This window comes from Callospermophilus lateralis, chromosome 3 (assembly GCF_048772815.1).
Source record: "Callospermophilus lateralis isolate mCalLat2 chromosome 3, mCalLat2.hap1, whole genome shotgun sequence".
Classification (NCBI taxonomy): Eukaryota; Metazoa; Chordata; class Mammalia; order Rodentia; family Sciuridae; genus Callospermophilus; species Callospermophilus lateralis.
In genome coordinates this window covers 183691803-183712017 of record NC_135307.1, presented here as the reverse complement: position 1 = coordinate 183712017, position 20215 = coordinate 183691803, and the positions used below count along the sequence as shown (strand labels likewise).

The window sequence follows — 20215 nt, the reverse complement described above, 5'->3', positions numbered from 1 at the left end:
AGTACTACAGGGAAATAAAAAAGAACATCTAGCTCTTCAAGACTACATCTAGAGGCACTAGAACTTCATGAGGATTCTACATAAATAAGACCTTAATAAGACTCTCAATACAACCCTTCTAAAATGGAAGGAGTCAATTTCACTAATGCGTATAACTTCCTGTTAAAGTAAGCCACTGGAATCCCACAATGTACAGCTCTGTGAAGGTATCTGCTTCCCACTCTGGTGTCCTTTACACTATTCTGACAGAATAACTGCAACGTCTTTACTTCATTGCCCTCATCAGTCAGTGCTATACATAAAGTTCCTAACTTCCATGCACACTCTCAGCCCCTCCTCTCCATTCTCCCTTCACTCCTTGATTCAGTCTTTATTCTTTTTACCTGGTTGACTTCACCAGCCTCTTAACTGGCTCTGGCTGCCCCTTTCTCATTCCACACAAATGACAGAGGGATCTGACTATGCCCAAGGCTGCTGCAAACCCTAAAGGGGTCCCCATAGCTTCTGGCATAAAGTTCAAGTTCTGGGGCTTTATACTTAAGGTCCTTATTAAGCTTACTCCTCTCAGGGTCAGCTCCCATCCCTACTTGGCATGCTTAGAAATATATTTCTGGACTAATCTGTATGTCATTCTTTTTCTTCATGTGCTATAAACTTTTTCTAAGCAAGGGACTATGCCTGAAACTCTGTATTCTTAGTACCACCATATAATGGATTCTGAAGAGATGGTTTTAAATCGGTAAAGGTGCTTACCAACATTAATACATCAATTTGATGACAGGGAAAAGCTCACCATGATTTTGCTGTTTTCTTCTTTATCCAAATACTGGTCACTGAACATGTGACATGAGCCAAGCACTGCCAGCTTCCCGCCTTGGTTCTACTAATGACAAAGCACTGTCAGATACTCAGATCCCAAAACACTGCATGTATCCTAGTCCCTCAACATTTACCACCAGAATCATGTCAGCAACTGTCTTACATACTAAAAAGTGCCAATTCACATTAGGATTTTAACAGTCTATCAATATCCACTGTGATGACAACTACAACTTACTTGGCCTCTCATTTTAGACATATCTATATTTTCCCACTTAATTTTAACAAAAAGTAATATAAATTGGTTTGCCAGCCTTTTCCCAATGTTATCATATAAATGAAGATCATAATTTTTTTTAATGCTGGGGATAGAATCCAAAGCCTTGCACATGCTATGTAAGCTATTCTACCACTGAACTATTCTCTCAGACCAATAACAATTTTAAAGGGGGAGAAAAGGCAAACCCAAACATATTCTATCAGAATTTCAAAGACATTTATAAGTACAAAAAAAAAAATAGAGTTTAAGATTCAAACAGAAAACTAAACTATCAATATGAAAAGTTCACAAAAAGAAATATCAACTGGTTCATAAGAAAAAACTTCAGTATTAGTCAAAGTACTTTTACCTATCAGATTAATAAATATAAAAAAGACTATAAAGTGTTGGTCAGGCTTAGTGAAATGAGTTCTTTCACACATTGCTGCTCAAACTGTCACACACTGCTGCAACAACTGTCAACATATGCAACAAAACAAACTGAAATACACAAAAAAGTCTACCTGCAATGTTATATCCATAACTATATCTAATTATGTCACAAATAATTAGAAATAAATCCAAATGAAACATTAAGTTAAAGGAGGCAGGAGTGGTGGCACACACCTATAATCCTAGTTACTCAGGAGGCTGAGGCAGGAGGATCACAAGGACAACCTTGTCAACTTAACAAGACCTTGTTTGAAATTTTTAAAAATTATTTTAAAAGGCTGGGTATGTATCTCAGTGGTGGCTCACTTGCCTAGTACGCAAGAAGCCCTGGATTCAATCCCCCAAATTGTCAAAACAAGAAAAAACAAAACAACAACAAAAAAAGAAATCAAATAATCATAGTTTGCAGTATTAAACCACCAGAGGCCTCTTAAAATACTATCTCATTTTCATTTGTATGTATAAACTGACAGTTTATATAAACTATTTCCACATCTCAAAAATAACACTTTAGTTTTAAAATAATATTTCAGCTATTTGGAAGAGAAAACTACCATAATAGCCACATGAATTTTGTTTAAATCTTTCACAGCATAGACATTTATTTACTTCCTAAGAAAAATGAGAGCTTTAAATAAGAGGAGGAAAGATAAAACTAGATCTCACAAAGAAAAACTAGGAATGTGTAGACCAAGGGATATTTAAGTCCCTTGAAAAAACAGAAAGGTCAGCTGATGAATTTCATGTCTTATGGACAGATGAAGGTAAATTCAGCAAAATGTGAATTAAAAGGCAGTGGGAAAATGACAGCATAACATGGAGACCTCTGGACCACTGTTGTCACACTCCATGGGGTCTCCAAATGAGAACTGGACAACTAGTCTTCGGATATGTTCTCCTGGGATAAACCAAAACAAAAGCAGCATAATTCTAGCCAATTTTGTGTAGTTAACTCCCTCTTTTCCTGAATGGATTCTCAGTACTCTGAGAGTGAGGACACAGAATAATAGGACAAAGTTGGTTGAGAGTTATAAACAGATACCCTCACACTATTGTGGAAAAGCTTTAGACTTAGAATAAGGGGTAGGTTTAGGATTTGACACCATTGATTATAAGATGACCCACTGCTTCCCATGAATAAAATGTGGATACCTAAAAACTACTTCATTGGATTGACATAAAGATCAGTGAGAAAATATGTGAAACTCATATACAAAATGACAATAAGTTTTTAGTATTTCAATAATAAAAATAACATACACACCATATTTAACAAAAGTTGTACCTTTGAGTGATAAAACGCCAGAATGGGTCTGTTAAGTGGGAAGCAGACAGAGCCTGTGGACAGAACAGCCACTGCTGGTTTCATGACACTCAAGGTGGCACCAAAAGGATAGACAAAGGTGAGAGCTCTGTAAGAAATTAGAGGAACACATGCAAATGCTTATGAAATATATTTTTAAAATCTGAAAATAAACTTAAGTGTTTCTTGAGCAAAACTGATTCACCATCAAATACAATTTTTTTCCTAAGCTTGGGTTAGTTAACTCAAAAACTGGGACAACTATAGTTACAAGTTTAATGCGGTATCTTAGCAAATATGAATGTGAACTAACAGAAAAGTGCAAATGATTATAACCGGAAAAAGTAAAATAGCCCCAATGGAGCAGGAAGCAACCAGGGGCCTCATCTAAGAATGACCTAGAGCTTCACATGAGCCTGTTCTGCATAATGCCTTAAAAATATATATTTTCTTCTTCCTCAGATTTGGCTGCTACAATCTCTAAGAATGTCTATCATGGGAGGGCATGTCACCAGGTGAATGCTTACATGAATTGGAGGGTATATATGTACTTCACACTGGACACTGCTACGAAGACTTGCCTTGGAGTCCCTTCTCTACTCTCCACTAACACAGACTATAATCCCAGCAACTCTGGAGGCTGAGGTAGGAGGATCATAAATTCAAGGTGAGCCTCAGCAACTTAGTGAGACTGGTCTCAAAATAAAACTTGTTTATAACCATATGGAGCAGAGGTCAACTGCTGCATTCTCCCTTGAATGTGTGTTCCTTGCTTTATCCCAAAAGCTTCTCACTGTCAACTTGGTTGGCACCCTCCCCTGGATGCATATTTCTTACTTTATTCACAAAGACGTCTCTCTTTTGAGATAGCCTACACTCTCTCCTAAAGGTGCATTTGCTTTCCTAAATAAATCTGCCTCAGAAAAAAAAAATGTACAGGTTCTGGAGCAAATGCCTAGGTTTAACCAAAGTTCTTACACTCAGGTAAATTTGGGCTATTACCTCTTTGTATTTCATCTCTAACTTTCTGTGGTTGTTGTGAATATTAAATGAAGTAATATATATCTATTACACAGTAAGTACTCAAGTAAATGTTAGGTAGTATTATTAAGGCAAGATATTAGCCAGGCACAGTGGTAGAGACCTATAATTACAGCAACTTGGGAGGTTGAGGCAGGAGGATTACATGTTTAGACCAGCCTCAGCAACTTACTGAGACCTTGTTTCAAAATAAAAACTAAAGGGGCTGGGGTTGTGGCTCAGTGGTAGAGCGCTTGCCTAGCCTGTGTGAGGCACTGAGTTCGATTCTCAGCACCACAAAAATAATTAATAAAGGGCCACCAACAACCAATAAAATATCTTTTAAAAAGCTAGCCATAGCAACTTAGTGAGGCCCTAAGCCACTTAATTGAGACCCTATCAAACAATTTTAAAAGGGGCTGAGGATTTAGCTTAGTGGTAAAGTACCCCTGGGTTTAATCCCTAGTACCCTCCCCCATCAAAAAAAAAAAAAAGAGAGACAGATTATCTTCAGGGTAGGGGCATGGATTTAAAATGCAGAACTTTTACTTTCTGCCTTTCTTTCTTTTTTTTTTCTGGACTGGGTTTTGAACCCAGGGGCACTTAATCACTGAGCCACATCCCAAGCCCTCTTTTTTGAGACACGGTCTCACTAAATTCTTAGGGTTTCAGTAAGTTGCTGAGGCTAACCTTGAATTTGCAATCCTCCTGCCTCAGCCTCCTGAGATGCAGAGATTACAGGGGTACCGCACTGCCTGGCTACTTTCTTCCTTTAGAACTGTTTAAACTGTTTTTATTTATTAATTGGTGAGAATTACTTTTGTAATTGGGAAACTCTTTTTCACTTTCAAAAGGAAAATCCTTTGAAATGAAAAATCCATCCTCCTCAAATGGCTTGAGAAACATACTCACTGGGCATTGTTTCCACTGCTCTCATCATCAATGATTCCAGGAACGGTTTTTCCTGCAGCTCGGCTAATTTCCCTTGAAGAAAAAAAATGAAAACCTGGTAAATAAAAAAAGTGGAGAATCTCATATTGCATTCATTAATAGGAAATGTGAACCAGATGCGAGGATTTTGTACACTTTGTGACACATTTTTTTGAGCCAATAAATTTTTTTACAGATAAAATATGGATTTATGAATAGTAAAATACAGCATTCAGAATAAAAAAAAATCTGTACAACTCAAAGTAAGGGAAAAGTAATTTTAAAATGTCCTAAAAATTCAGATATTGCATGAAAAAGCAACAAGACTTGGTTAAAATGATACAAAGCTCAGTCTCTGACCATAATGAAATGAATAAGAAATCCGAAAAAACAGAAGAAAATTCAAGGTATCCGAAAACACAAAGAAATTAATTAACACATTAATAAGTAACAGTGGATTAAAGAAGAAATCACAAGGGAAATTAGAAAATTATTTGAACGAAAATGAAAACATGAAATAATCAAGTTAGTCAGAGCATATTCTTTAACTACTACAGAATTAAAAATCAACACCAGGAAGATACCTGAAATACTTCCAAATATTGGGAAACGCACACACTTCTGGAGACAGCATATTGTTGGGACTGGTTTGTTTAATCCGATCTGCCAGTCTGTCTTTTGTTTGACGAGTTTAGGCCATTTATACTTGATATTATTATTAAAAAATTATTTTTATTCCCTGTCATTTTATTTCCAGTTTTTAATTTGAATTGTTTCTCCTTTGACTATTCTTCTAGTGTAGTTCCTCACTTTTTTTTTCATTTCTGCAAGAAATATTTTGAGTATGTTTTGTAGTGCAGGCTTTTCAGCTGTGAATTCTTTTAACTTTTGTTTATCATGGAAGATTTTTATTTCACTGTCAATTTTGAAGCTTAATTTTCCTGGGTATAGTATTCTTGGCTGGTATGCATTTTTCTTTCAGAGCTTAGTGTGTATTATCCAAGACCACCTACTTTGGGGTTCTGAGTTGAGAAATCAGCTGAGATCCAGATTGGTTTCCCTCTAAATGTAATCTGACGTTTTTCTCTAGCAGCCTTTAAAATTCTATCCTTATTCTATATGTCAGGTATTTTCATAATAATGTGCCTTGGTGTGGGTCTATTTTACTTTTGTATATTTGAGGTCCTATAGGCCTCTTGTATTTGATTTTCCATTTCATTCTTTAAGTTTGGGAAATTTTCTGATATTGCATTTCATTGAAAAGATTGTGCATTTCTTTGGTTTGTATCTCCAAGCCTTCATCTATTCTACCACTGAGCCACAACCCCAGCCCAGTCAACTTTATTTCAAGATTACATATTTTGTCTTCATTGCCTAAAACTCTTTGTCTTCCAAGTGATCTAATCTGTTGGGGATGCTTTCCATTGAATTTTTTAATTTGTTTTACTGTTTCCTTCAATTTGAGGATTTGTTTGATTTCTTTTCAGAATCTCTATCTCTTTATTGAAATGATCTTTCACAACCTGTATTTTCTCTGATTTCACTCCCCTTACAGCACCCTTTACCTTGCAGAGAAGTTTAACTATGTATATTCTAAACTCCTTCTCTGACATTTCTTCCATTGTGGTGTCGATGGATTCTATTATTGGAATACCTTGGTTTGTTTGGGCAATTTTTTCCTTGCTTTTTCATATTGTTTGTGTATCAAACCATCTAACGGTGGGGATCTGAGGCAGTAAGTCTCTACCCTGTGGATTTAGTGTCCCTGAAGGTTTCTAGTACCTCATTAGTGAGGGGGAGACAAAACAACAACCAATGCAAACAATATACAGCATTAAACCAAACAATTCCTGCTATGACGTCTACAATGTTAATTGTCACATTAAATAGAAATTATATGGTAGTTATTGCCTAAAATAAAGACAGTAAGTCTGTAAAAGGGTTTTTACAGTTTCAAATAGTAGACAGGGAGAAAAAATAAGTGATATAGAATATAGAATGTGATGATTATGAGGGAGGAAGAAAGAAGATAGAAGAAAAAAATTAAAGGAAGAACGAAAAGACAATAGTAGGGATTGACTGTTAGCAGAAGAAAGAATTGAGTGAAACAGATGAGAGAAAAAAATATAAATAAATATTTTAAAAATTAAAAATAAAAGAGTACAAAACAAAACTGAAATATACTAATCCTATCCTCAAAAAAACCATAAAAAATGCTTCAAAAATGCTAGGGGGCTGGGATTATGGCTTAGCAGTAGAGTGCTCACATAGCACGTGCAAAGCACTGGATTCAATCTTCAGCCCCACGTACAAATAAATAAATTAAATAAAGGTATTGTGCCCAACTATAACAAAAAAAAATTACAAAAAAATGCTAGGAATGAGAAAAAAACATGAATATGTATAAATGTTCATGAACCATTAAGGTAACAATTAAACAGAGAGGAAAAAAACAGAAAAAAAAAAATCCTGACGGAAAGTGAAAGAATTGTTTCCTTGGAGTTCAAAAGATTCTCAGATTCTCTTTTCAGCATTAGGTTGGGTAATCTGGAGCATGATGCTTCACCCTCCAAGTAGACTGTTGAAGTGAAAGAGGTAATCTGAAGGCAGAGTTTAGGTTTACATATGCTCCAGAATCTTTGCGGAATGCCAATTGCTTTGGATTTTTTAAATCAGAGCAACTCCAGGGCCTAGCAATTGCCAGGCTACCCTGGAAGACTGCACCCCAGGGATCCCCCTGTGTTCCACTCATTTGCCAAGTCTTAGTCCACTGCTTCTCTGCTTTCTTGGCTTCACTCCACAAAGCTGCCAAGAAAGCAACCTTCTCTATTCTACCATCTTGAAACCTCTCCGGGACACGATTTTTAAAAATTAAAGTATACCTACACAACCATACCTTTTTCAGGAAGCTTGCAAAAGTTAAGATTAAAATATTAGGATCAGTTCTTTTTCTTGAGTCCTGAGGAAAGAGTGCATCTCCCTAGACCCACATTCTAGACTATCCTCAGGGTCAGTAGAGTGAGTACCTGGCATACGACATGTTCAGGTGTGGAATGAATAATTTTGAATGTGAACAAAAGCTCACAGGGACATTGGATGCTGCCCCTCATGCATTCATTTCCTGCTTTCTAAAAGCCCCTAATCTGTTTTAGACAGCTGAGAAAAAAACTGACCCAGGCCAGATCAAACAGATTCAATCTCATGACTATTCTTGGTGATAATGCTCAAACCAAATAATGCTTTCTTGCCCTAGACAGCATGCAGAACCTGTTTAAAAAAAAAAAGTCAGCCCACACATATAGAACTTCTAGGTTAGGGTTAGGGTTAGGGATAGGCAAGGCCCTGGGTTCGATCCTCAGCACCCCATAAAAATAAATAAATAAAATAAAGGTATTGTGTTCAACTACAACAAAAAATAAATACTAAAAACAAATTTTTTAAAAAACATGTAAATATAAATGCACACAGGATAATAATATAGGGATAATATACTCCCTATAAAAGATTTCCAAGCTTATCTTTGAGCATAATGAACTGTAAAGCCAAAAGAATTGAAGAGAAATGAAATTAGAGCCCTGTTGACATGAATCTTTCAGTCAATCCTTAACCAAACCTGCCTTATTTCTGGGCTTTCTCAACTACATGATTTAACAATCTTTTTGTTTAATCCCATTTGGACAGGGTTTTCTGTTAATTGTAACTGAAAGTATCCTAACTCACAAAAAGAGAACATGAACTAAGGTTGCAAAAGATGGAGGAATATAATTCAATGAATAAGTAGTAGTAATAAAATAAAATAAATTAGAATAAAACAAAAAGCCAAGAAAGAGAGATGGGGCAATGAAAATAGGTGAGAAGAGATAAGAGTCATCTATCTTGGCTTCTCAACATGCTTACCTGTTCAACACTCCATTGGAAACTAGAGCTTCCTTAGGATGGAAATACTTGTAATATACATTTCTAACCACAGCATCTTGTAGGAAAGAGAGAAAAAGATGCATTTAAGATTAGAAATAAGTTTGATGTTATAGACTCATACAAATTTTGACCTGAAAGAACCTAGAACTCTGTTGCAATCCCTTGAATTTTATCAATGGAAGAAGCCTAGGTAGGCCTAGAAAGCTGACTGCTGGTGAGCCCAGAATGCTGAACATATGACTTCAGCCCAGACCTTTTTCCACTGGGCCAGTGGGCCTAGAGGACCCCACTACAAACAATAAATAGAAAATCACTGCCTCTATTAAGGATTAAATTAATAATAATCACCATTATTAACCATGATTCCATATTCTTCTAGTAGAAAATTAATGTTGGTGTCAAATCTGGTTTCTCCACCTTCTCCTAGCATCACAAGGATATCTCCACCATTGTCAAGGTACTTCTTCAGGACCTCAAACTACACAAAGAAAAAAAAATCAATCTTTGAGTACACATACTCAAAAGACTTCCACCAAAACATTTTTACTACAAGTAAAACTTTACTAAAAAATAAACACTTCAAACCTTTTATAAAACATGTAAATATAGGGGCTGAGGTTGTGGCTCAGCGGTAGAACAATTGCCTAGCACGTGCAAGGCCCTGGGTTCGATCCTCAGCACCGCATAAAAATAAATAAATAAAATAAAGTATTGTGTTCAACTACAACAAAAAATAAATAAATACTAAAAACAAATTTTAAAAAAATGTAAATATAAATGCACACAGGATAATAATATAGGGATAATATATTCCTTATAAAAGATTTCCAGGCTTATCTTTGAACATAATGCTTCAAAATACTCAAATTGAATTGTCATTTTCAAAATTGACCATTAGGACAACAAAGCAAAAGTGTAAAACTATTAATTAAAAGAAATTCACAGATCTCCATTTAGTGCATCCCTAATCTCCAACTACTAGACACAAGTCACACCTACTCTCCCAACAACTAAAAATGTCCCTAGACACTGCCAAATGTCCCATTAGAAGGAAAGAAGGAAAACTATCCCAGCTGAGAACCATAAATCTAGATCATACCTTCCCTTCACTGCCTGCCAAGAATATCAGGCTGAAGCCATTTTACATCTCATCAGGGAGAAATTTTGTTCAAGGTCATCAACTGACCAAACCACAGTGAGAAATTCAAATTGTTGGCTTATCTCCTGGAAAGCTCTCTCACTCTCAAAAAGCTGAAGAGGCAAGAAAATCTGAAGTCAATCTTGCTGACCCATCCTGAGGAAACCTGGCAAGGGGAGGGTATCTAATCCAATAGTTTGAGATAGAGTATTGCTAAGTTGCTGAGGCTGGCCTCAAACTTGCAATCCTCCTGTCTGGACCTCCCAAGTTGCTGGGGTTACAAAAATAAAGCTGGGCTCCCCAACGTGCCCAGCTTTATTTTTTTCTTTTGAGAAAGGGTCTTATTAAGTTACTGAGGGCCTCAAACTTGTAATCCTACTGTTTCAGCCTCCTGAGTTCTGGGATTACGGGCGTGTACCACCATACCTGGCACAGACCAATAGCTTTTAGTTTTCTTCACTAAACAGTCCACCAGGAAAGAACCTGGGCACTGTGGTGCTCACCTGTTATCCCAGCTATTTCAGAGGCTGAGGCAGGAGGAATGGAAGCTCAAGGCCATGCTCAGCAACTTAACAAGATCCTGTCTCAAAAACAAAAAGGGGTACAAATGTAACACAGTGGTAGAGCACCCTGGGTTCAATTCCCAATATCACAAAAGAAAAAAATATATAAATATGCACTCTAATATGCATATATCTATATACATGTTTTGTTTTCTATATGCTCAGAACATAGTTTTTGCTTGGGGAACCATACTGGGACTTGGAACCTATGACTGTGTGGTTCTAGAATTTGTCTATGGTATCTAAATGCAGTGGGAAAACAGTTGGTATTGGTATCTTTTGTGTCCTACTCGCTGACTGGCATTTTGAGAAAGATAAATGAAAGACTTGGTATGTAAATAATGAGTTCCACGATGCAATGTGGAAGCAAATGTGAAATATTTTATATAATTGACATCGTATGATTCAGGCCTATGGCTCTCAGCAGAGGCATTAAAACCATTTAGCAGGTACTTTGAATTGTCCTAACATTAATACTTAAGAAAATTTTAGTGGGTGGTGGGCAAGTATGCCAAGGCCCTGCAGTGCTCAGAGTCAGACCAGTCCTCACCATAGTGAAGAACTAACCCACAACATTTGAATGTCACATGGGTTTAAGGAAAAAAAACAACAACAAAACATAAACTGATCCTAGAATCTAACTCCAATTTATATATAAACAAAAAATATTTTTACAAACCAAATTCTCAGGTATACAACTACCATGTAAATTAAGGGAAGAAGTTTACTTTATTTTTCTCAGCAATTTACCAAGAATTAGATAATATTTTGGCAAATTACATCACAAGTGGCAATGTGGCTCATGATCTGAATTACCAATACAACACACCTGCATCAGCTCAGTTTTGTACCTGTCCTATTCATGGTGATTCTATGTATTTGTTTAGCCATTATTTAAAATGTCAAATATAAAGAAGTGTTCTAGTGGACACATGCCCAAACACTCACAAACTGAAATATGCATTCTTTTAGTGTATACATGCTGAAACATTTACAATACAAAGTACGTATGTTCTTTCATAAATCATCTTCCTTTAATTTCTTTTTATTATAGTTAGGCTACTGTATTGACTTGTTTTAAATAGTAGTGGGTTATATTATCTATGCATTACAATTTAGGATAGTATTTATAATCAGGATACAATGGTGAATCCTGTTCTTTTTTTGTGTGTGTGTGTGGTGTGGGGATTGAACAAAATAACCCTGTGCGTGTGAGGCAGGCACTCTACCAACTGAGCTATATCCCCAGCCCTATGGATGCTGTTCTGACACGTTGGAAAATATTCAGCTGTCATGTGGTCACCTGGTGGTGGCCAAATACTATCACCAAGTGAGTTAGGGTAGTTGAGGTGGGAAATGGGGAAGACTCTTCAGCCTGGTTTCTAGCCTGACCAGACATAGATGTCTGTCCTGATACAAAAGCTTCTGAAGGACAATATCAAGGAAGTGTCACCCAATTACCCATTATTAGTTCTAGGAGGCCAGGAATGATCAGGAAAGAATTGATCCTTTCTCTTGAGGAAGATCCCTGCCACCACAGGGATCAGCCCTCTAGAAGAATAAAAACAGGGGATGTTGGTTCTCAGAAAGAACTCAAAGGCTCTTCTCTTCCTTTCCATCCCTCCTCACTCTAGCTCCAAACAAAAGGTATGGTGCCAGCAATGGTCTGGCAAGAGGACATTTTATTAGGCTAAAGTTCCAAAGAACTGTATTTTCGTGGATTTGTCTCTGTGTCTTCTATTCTGTACCATTGGTCTACATTTCTGTTTTGGTACCAATATCATGCCATGTTTGTTACTATAGCTCTGTAGTATAGTTTAAGTTCTGGTATAGTGATGCCTCCTGCTTTACTCTTCTTGTTAATGACTGCTTTAGCTATTCTGGGTCTCTTATTTTTCCAAATGAATTTCATGATTGCTTTATCTATTTCTATGAAGAATGCCAGTGGGATTTTAATAGGAATTGCATTAAAACTGTATAGAACTTTTGGTAGTATGGCCATTTTGACAATATTAATTCTGCCTATCCAGGAGTATGGAAGGTCTTTCCATCTTCTAAGGTCTTCTTTAATTTCTTTCTTTACTATTCTGTAATTTTCATTGTAGAGGTCTTTCACCTCTTTTGTTAGATTCATTCCCAAGTTTTGTTTTTTTTTTTTTTTTTTTGAGGCTATTGTGAATGGGGTAGTTTTCCTAATTTCTCTTTCAGTAGATTCATCCTGATACATAGGAATGCATTTGATTTATGGGTATTGATTTTATATCCTATTACTTTGCTGTATTCATTTATTAGTTCTAGAAGTTTTCTAATGGGATCTTTTGGATCTTCTAAATATAGAATCATGTCATCAGCAAATAGTGATAGTTTGAGTTCTTCTTTTCCTATTCATATCCCTTTAATTTCTTTCTCCTGTCTAATTATTCTGGCTAGAGTTTCAAGGATGATGTTGAATATAAGTGGTGAAAGAGGGCATGCCTGACTTGTTCCAGTTTTTAAAGGGAATGCTTTCAATTTTTCTCCAATTAGAATGATATTGTACAACCAGAAGAATAAGAAATTATACTCCATTTATGTAAATGGGTGAAAAATGCATTCTACTGTAATGGGTGAAAAATGCATTCTACTGTACTGTATGACTAATCAGAACAACAACAAAAAAGTCAAGGCAAGGTAAAGAAAAAATAAATAAATAAAATTAAGTTAACATCTAAAAGAAAAGTTTCAAAGAACTAAATCTGCCTCTCGAGGATTCATGTCTTTTGGAAGCCTGAAGTAAGGCATGGCTTGGTGTCAATCCCCACTTGGAAAAAGGCCCACTCACAAGGCTCTGATCCTCCCTCTGGACAGCATGCTTTCCTGAGACTGCCTCCTTTGAGGCAAGGACCTCTGGTTTCCTTAGCTACAGAAGGGAGGTGGCCCAACAAGTTATAAAGTATTCCTTCTTTGCAGGCTTTTGCCTTCTGTGATATATTTCCTCAAGGTCTCAGTGGGTAGAGGCAGCTGGTTGCCTCCAATCTCAACAATAATTCCTATTCCTTCTCTCAATTAACCTGATCAGTTATGTCTCCATGTTTCCAAAAGACATGAATCCTTGAGGCAGACTTAGTTCTTAGAAACTTTTTTTTAAGACATTAATCTATTTTTATTTATTTATTTTTCTTTTCCTTGCCTTGACTATTTTTGTTGTTCTAATTAGTTGTACATTACAGTAGAATGCACTTTGACACATCTACATAAAAGGAGTATAATTTCTCGTTCTTCTGGTTGTACAACGTCATTCTAAATGGAGAAAAATTGAAAGCCCTCTATAAAAACAGTATTCTTATAAAAACTTGAGAAAATAGGTATTCTAGAAACGTACCCTTGCAAATCTCCTCCCACTGGCCCCACCTAGAGTAACAGCAGGAGACCCCAGCCAGACTCCACAGGAGAAGCCCTGCCTTGCCTCAACTTCCCTACTCCCCACACCCTCCACAAGCATCAGGGCACTTCCTACAAGTCTCTGTTAGAAAGGTACTTGATGTGTTCTGGGTTTTTAAATTTTTATTAATTGTGGTAAAATACATCTAAATTTAACATCTTAACCATTTTTAAATGTTAAACACACTACCATTGTCATGTTACCAATCTCCAAACTCTTTTCATCTCTCAAAACTAAAACTTTAGAGCTAGGAATATAGCTCAGTTGGTAGAGTGTTTGCCTTGTATACACAAGGCCCTGGGTTCAATCCCCAGCACCATCAAAAAAAAAAAAAAAAACTAAACTAAAACTCTATACCTATTAACAATTCTTCATTTCTTCCAGGCCTGCAACCACCACTAATTTCTGGCTCTGGTGAATTCAACTACTCATGTAAGTGAAATCACATGATATATTTGGGTTTTTTTTTAATATTTATTTTTTAATTTTAGTGGACACAATATCTTTATTTTACACTTAGGTGGTGCTGAGGATCGAACCCAGTGCCTCAAGCATACTAGACGAGTACTCTACTGCTGAGATACAACCCCAGCCCCTGTCTTTTTTTTTTTTTTTTTTTTTTTTGCACTGGCCAAGGGTGCTTTACTACTGAGCTACATCCCCAGTTCTTTTTTTAATTTTTTATTTTGAGATAGGATCTCAGTAAGTTGTGAGGGCCTTACCAAATTGCTGAGGCTGGCCTCAAACTTGTGATCCTCATGCCTCAGCCTCTTTAGTCTCAGGGGTTATAGGCAAGTGCCACAGCACCTGGCCAGTATTTGTCCTTTTATGACTACCTTAGTTCATTTGCCATAATGGCCTTAAAGTTCATCATGTTGTAGCATTTGTCAGAATTTCTCCCCACCCCTTTTTTTGGTATTAGGGATAAAAGCCAAGCCCTTGCTCATACATAATACCACAAAGCTATGCTCCAACTCCTTTCTAAGGTTGAATAATATTTCCAGCAGATATATACCACATTTTGCTTATCTATTCATCTATAAACAGACACTTGGGCTATTTCCATCTTTTAGCTATGGTGAAAAGTGCTGCTATGAACATGAGTATACAAATTACTCTTTGAGCTATTGCTTTCAATTTTTTTGGATGCATATCCAGAAATGAGATTGTGGAACTCAATTTTCTCAATTTTGAACATTCAAAAATCTCATTTTGGAACTGCCATACTATTTTTCATTAATAGTTTCACCATTTTATATTGCTACCAACAGTATAAAAGGGTTCCAATTTTTTCATATCCTCATCAACACAATTTTCAGCATGGGTTTTATATTTATCATTTTTTATCTAGTCCATACAACAGAATTTAAAAAGTTTAATTTTAAATGAAGTTTTACTATTTTCAAACAAAAATATGGCAAAGAAGTATGACTAATATTTGATTAGCCCTCTCTATGTGTTTGGCACTTTACATGGATTATCTCAGTTATCACCACAATTTCATGATGAAGTCAAAGATGAAGTGACCACCTTCAGGCAACACAGTAAGTGGAGAAGCAGGATGTAAGTCCAGGGTTTCAGAGCCCATTCTTCCTAACACCATGACATTTCTTCTTTATGAATACTTCTTACCTCAGCTGCAGTAAATTTTTCCCTTGGCCCAGCTGTAATCCATAGTTTCACTCCAATTAGTTTCTCAGATGTGATTTCATCTTTTAAACTGGAAACATGATTTTAAAAGTAAATGTTAGGTCCATAATTTAAACCAACTTATGAACTACTTTAGCATCTTGGCTGTATGGAACCAAGGCCACAGAGGTCAAGAGATGCAGGAGCTTAGAGGTACATCGAGCAGCCTCCCTCCCAAAGTGAGAATCCCCTCCTCAGCCTCCCAGAGTCATACAGCCTCTAAAATACTTCCAATAAGCAAATGTGTTCAAATTAAACAATGCTAAGACATGAAGAAGTCCTCCAGCCAGGGGTGGTAGCACTGTAATCCCAGCAAATACCAAAGCTAAGGCAGAAGGATTGCAAGTTTATAAGTCCCAGGCCAGCCTTGGCAACTTAACAAGGTCATGTCTCACAATAAAAAATTTAAAAGAGGTGAGGATGCAGCCCAGTGATAGCGTGCCCTGGCTTCAATTCACAGGACTGCACACACACGTACACATGTACACACACATACATACACACACATAAAAAAAAGTTTTCCAACTATTAATTCAGTCATCTCTTATCTCTTCCATCTATTAGTTTATATGACCGTTTAATACATTCATACTCATGAAGAATACATACACATGTTTATAGCAGAACAATTCACAACGGCTAAACTGTGCAACCAACCTAGATGCCCTTCAATAAATGAATGGATAAAGAAAATGTGGTATATATACACAATGAAATATTATTCAACATTAAAAGAGAATAACATCACAGCATTTGCAGGTAAATGGATAGAGCTGGAGAATATTATGCTAAGTGAAGTAAGCCAATCCCAAAAAACCAAATGCCAAATGTTTTCTCTGATATAAGGAGGCTGATTAATAATGGGGTTGTGGGGAAGCACGGGAGGAATAGATGAACGAACTCTAGATAGGGCAAAGAGAAGGGAGGAAAAGGGAGGGGGAATGGGGGTAGGAAAGACGGTAGAATGAGATGGACATCATTTCCCTAAGTACATGTATGAAAACATGAATGGCATGACTCTGTGTACAACCAGATATATGAAAAATTGAGTTCTATATGTGTAATATGAATTATAATGCATTCTGCTGTCATATATAACAAATTAGAATTAAAAAATACATACACAAATACACACACATAAAGACAGAGATGTTCTCATTTAATTCCCATTTTTCCTTTCCCTAAACTGAAGTATCAATTCAAGTTAAAATATGGAGAAAGGCTTCAACATCTCTCTCTCTCTCTTTTTTTTTTTGGCAGTGCTGGGGATTGAACCCAGGCCTCACTCATAAGCCCTTTATCACTGAGCTACATCCTAAACTAAAAGTTTTTTTTTTTCCCCAGTGCCAGGGATCAAACGCAGGACCTCACACATGCCAGGCAATCATTCTACCACCACTGAGCCACATCCCTAACCTTCAACATCTTATTATATGTATATAATAAGAAAACTTTTTGTTTTGATTTTTAGGACAACTTAATATGGTAATTGGCAATTTTTTTTGAAAGATGTTTTAATAACAATTCATTTACTTTTGAATATATACTCAAAATATGCATATATATTTTGAGGGAAGGGATACTAGGGATTGAACGCAGAGGTACTTTACCACTGAGCTACATGCCCAGTTCTTTTTATTTTTTATTTATTTATTTTTAAGGCAGGGTCTCCTAAGTTGGTTAGAGGATCAAACTTGTGATCCTCGTGCCTCAGCCTCCTTAACCACTGGGATTATAGGCATGCCCCACCATGCCCAATCTTTTGAACAATCTTTAAATTGAGTTCTTTACACCTAACCAATCTATCTTTCATAAGAAAAATCAAAGACTTTTCAGTTTCACCAGTAGACTAACATCACTTAGAAGCAAAAATAATGCACACATGATTCAACTCACTTCTGAATCTTCCAATTACACCGAAGTCTTTTCTGCATGGATTTATAGCCATTGTTGGTGGTAAACACCTCCTTTTTGTATGCATTGAAAAGAATGGTGCTCCGAACCTCCTTATCCATGGTTACCTTATGGGAAAAAGATATCAGAAAAACAATAAATATTATTACAAAGAAAGACCCCAAAAGAAATAAATAGTTGTCTTTCAGCTCTCTCTCACCCTTTCTCCTCTCTCTCTCTCTCTCTCTCTCTTTTTTTTTTTTTTGGCAGTGTTGGGGATTGAACCCAGGGCCTCACACATGCTAGACAAGTGCTCCAACAGTAAGCTACATCCCTAGCCTTTCATTTCTAATTTATCAAAGAAAGGTTTATAACTTCAACCTATCTAGGACACTCTTACAATTCTCAAAAGTTGAGAGTGAAATATAGAATTACAGCTACAGAAACCAAAGGCCAAACCAAACCCAGCTTATTCCTGGCTTTTGCTTCCATGTTCTTACCCTGCCTCCAACAAGCCTACTTCCATCACTTTGCCCACCATGACCCTGCTCTTGTGGCCTGAGACCACATTTCCAAATTGTTTTGTCACTGCTAACTGCTACTAGGGTGGAATATAGCCTTCTAAATATCTCTCCCTCTCTCTCTCCATATATACATATATTTTTAAACAATTTTATTTTACTAAATAGGATCTGATCATACACACTATTGTCCAACACAATTTTTCCAATTAACTTTGTATATTTGACATCCTTCCATGTCAATACATATAGACGTATCACATTCTGCTAAATAGCTATACAAATTCCATTTTGTGGATGTACCACAATTTTTTTATGAATTATATGCTGATTGGCATCTGTCATTTTTTCCAAAAATTTTGCTAGTAAAATACTAAGGATACCCTTTGTTTATTTTTTAATGTTTGGAATCACAAAGGGCCTTGTACCTGCTAGGCAAGTACTCTACATTGAGCTAAACCCCTAGCCCTAAAAACATAATTTTTGAACAAGATGTTTTTATAACTCTGTACATTTGTAGAATAAATTCCTATTTTTTGAATGGCTAAGTCAACATACAAATTGCCCTCCAAAAAACTGTAATCATTTGTACTTCCATTAACACTAATACATTTTTGTTTTCAGACAATCCTTTCTATTTCCAGTTTTTGTCAACTTTGCTGATAAAAGACAGCATTCCCTTATCCTTCATGGTTTTTCTTTCTCAGGTTTTGGCTACCAGAGGTCAACTGTGATCTGAAAACATGAAATGAAAAATTCCAATTTTTAAGTTTTAAATTGTGAGCCACTGGAGTGGCATGATGAAATATCACACTGTCTCTCTCTGTTCTGCCCTGGATGTGAATCATCCCTTAGTCCAGTGTACCCATGCTTTACACACTACCCAGCTGTTGGGTCAATTAGAAGCTGCTTCAGGTATCAGACTGATTGTCTTGATACTGCAGTGCTTGTGTTCAACTTACCTTTATGTACTAATGACACATATTTCTACTTTGCCACTGGTTATTTTCTGGCAAAGAACAAAAACCTAGGAAAAGGGATTAAACTTCTTTTGTTATTTTATGGTTTTTAAAGGGAGAGTGCAACGAAAGCTACAATTTCAGTTAACGGCTTATTGTGGTTGCATCCCTGGAGAGGACAGCAGACCTGAGGGGCTGACCTATTAAAATTACTCAGAAATGAGCTTCCTTAAGAATGGGAAAGGACTTTAACACAACAAACAATATCTGCCCAACTATTCTCTCGCCTTCTTTTCAATAATCTTACTAGTCCAATCAGGACTTTCCCAGAAGAGTGATGAAGAGACCAAGGGTGGCAGCAATGAAGAGAGACCTACACCATACGTCTGCTCATCCAACGCTTTCACACTCAACAGGACGATTAAAAACCCGCGCAGTCCGAGGAGGTGGAGATTCGAGCCCAGTCCGAGGTCCAGGGCCCGGCCTATTTACGCGCGCTCGGTTCCTTTACCCCGGCCGACCTCCGATTTTCCTGAAGGGAAACTCGTGGGCAGTCTGGCTAGGCCGCCTTTAGCCCCTAAGCCGCCCCATCGCCCCGGCCGACCCCTTCCAGCTGGAGTCCTTCCTACCTGAGGCCCAGTGACCACCATCTTCACCTGACGTCGCCCAACATCCCGCGGACAGGTATCCAAGGCCGCCTAGCAACTGCGAAGGCGCGCCCGCGCGCGAGAAGGCGTGTCCCGGACGTGGAACTCCGAGTGGAGCGCAGCGACGTGATGACGACAGAACAGCAGCTGCGCGTTTGCCGCGGGCGGGACTAATGTGGGATTATACCATTACTATGGGAGGAGGGATAAATACAAACCCAACGAGGATTAACTTTTCGGCAAAAGGAAGTCCATTTAATTCTGTTCCTTAATAACAACTGCTATTAAAAACTAATAAGAATGGCACGTCCCAAGGACCTATAGCTCGCCCCACTCCGAGGGCGCAAAATAGTGGAGGCTTCCGGCGGCGGAGGAAGGCGGGGGAGCGCCCCAGCCTGGGTCCCCAGTGCGCAGGCGCAGAACGTCTGGGCCGGAAGGTGGGAGGGTGTGTCAGAAGTTCTGATCGCCGGCTGCTGGAAGTACCTCCCTGGCGGTGTAATGGTTGATGTGAGGAGATGGAGAGGACAGGGACGAGTTCCTCGAAGAGGGTGGGCAGGAGTAACGGTGAGAGTAGTACCCCCAGATGTTCCCCTTTATTAACTGCACATCATTGAGCACCACAGTACAGCCCGGCCTGAGCTTCGGTGAGCACCACAGTACAGCCCGGCCTGAGCGTCGGGGA

General features: G+C 37.5%; 1 protein-coding gene across 2 annotated transcripts in view; it reads right to left on the bottom strand.

Annotated features, from left to right (window-relative positions):
• The window catches only part of Ift52 (intraflagellar transport 52), a 33714-nt gene extending 14067 nt beyond the window's left edge, over positions 1–19647 (bottom strand). The window contains exons 1-8 of one of the 2 annotated variants that reach the window (XM_076849103.2): positions 19516–19647; positions 17410–17534; positions 15457–15544; positions 9051–9180; positions 8682–8757; positions 4767–4838; positions 2817–2943; positions 794–880 (exon numbers count right to left, since the gene is read on the bottom strand). In XM_076849103.2, the coding sequence (XP_076705218.1) occupies positions 794–880; positions 2817–2943; positions 4767–4838; positions 8682–8757; positions 9051–9180; positions 15457–15544; positions 17410–17534; positions 19516–19536 (726 nt within the window). In that variant the 5' untranslated portion in view covers positions 19537–19647. Of the gene's footprint in view, positions 1–793; positions 881–2816; positions 2944–4766; positions 4839–8681; positions 8758–9050; positions 9181–10343; positions 10421–15456; positions 15546–17409; positions 17535–19515 lie in introns of those variants that run through there. The other variant, XM_077109049.1, reaches the window with a different exon arrangement.
• Positions 19648–20215: the final 568 nt, after the last annotated feature.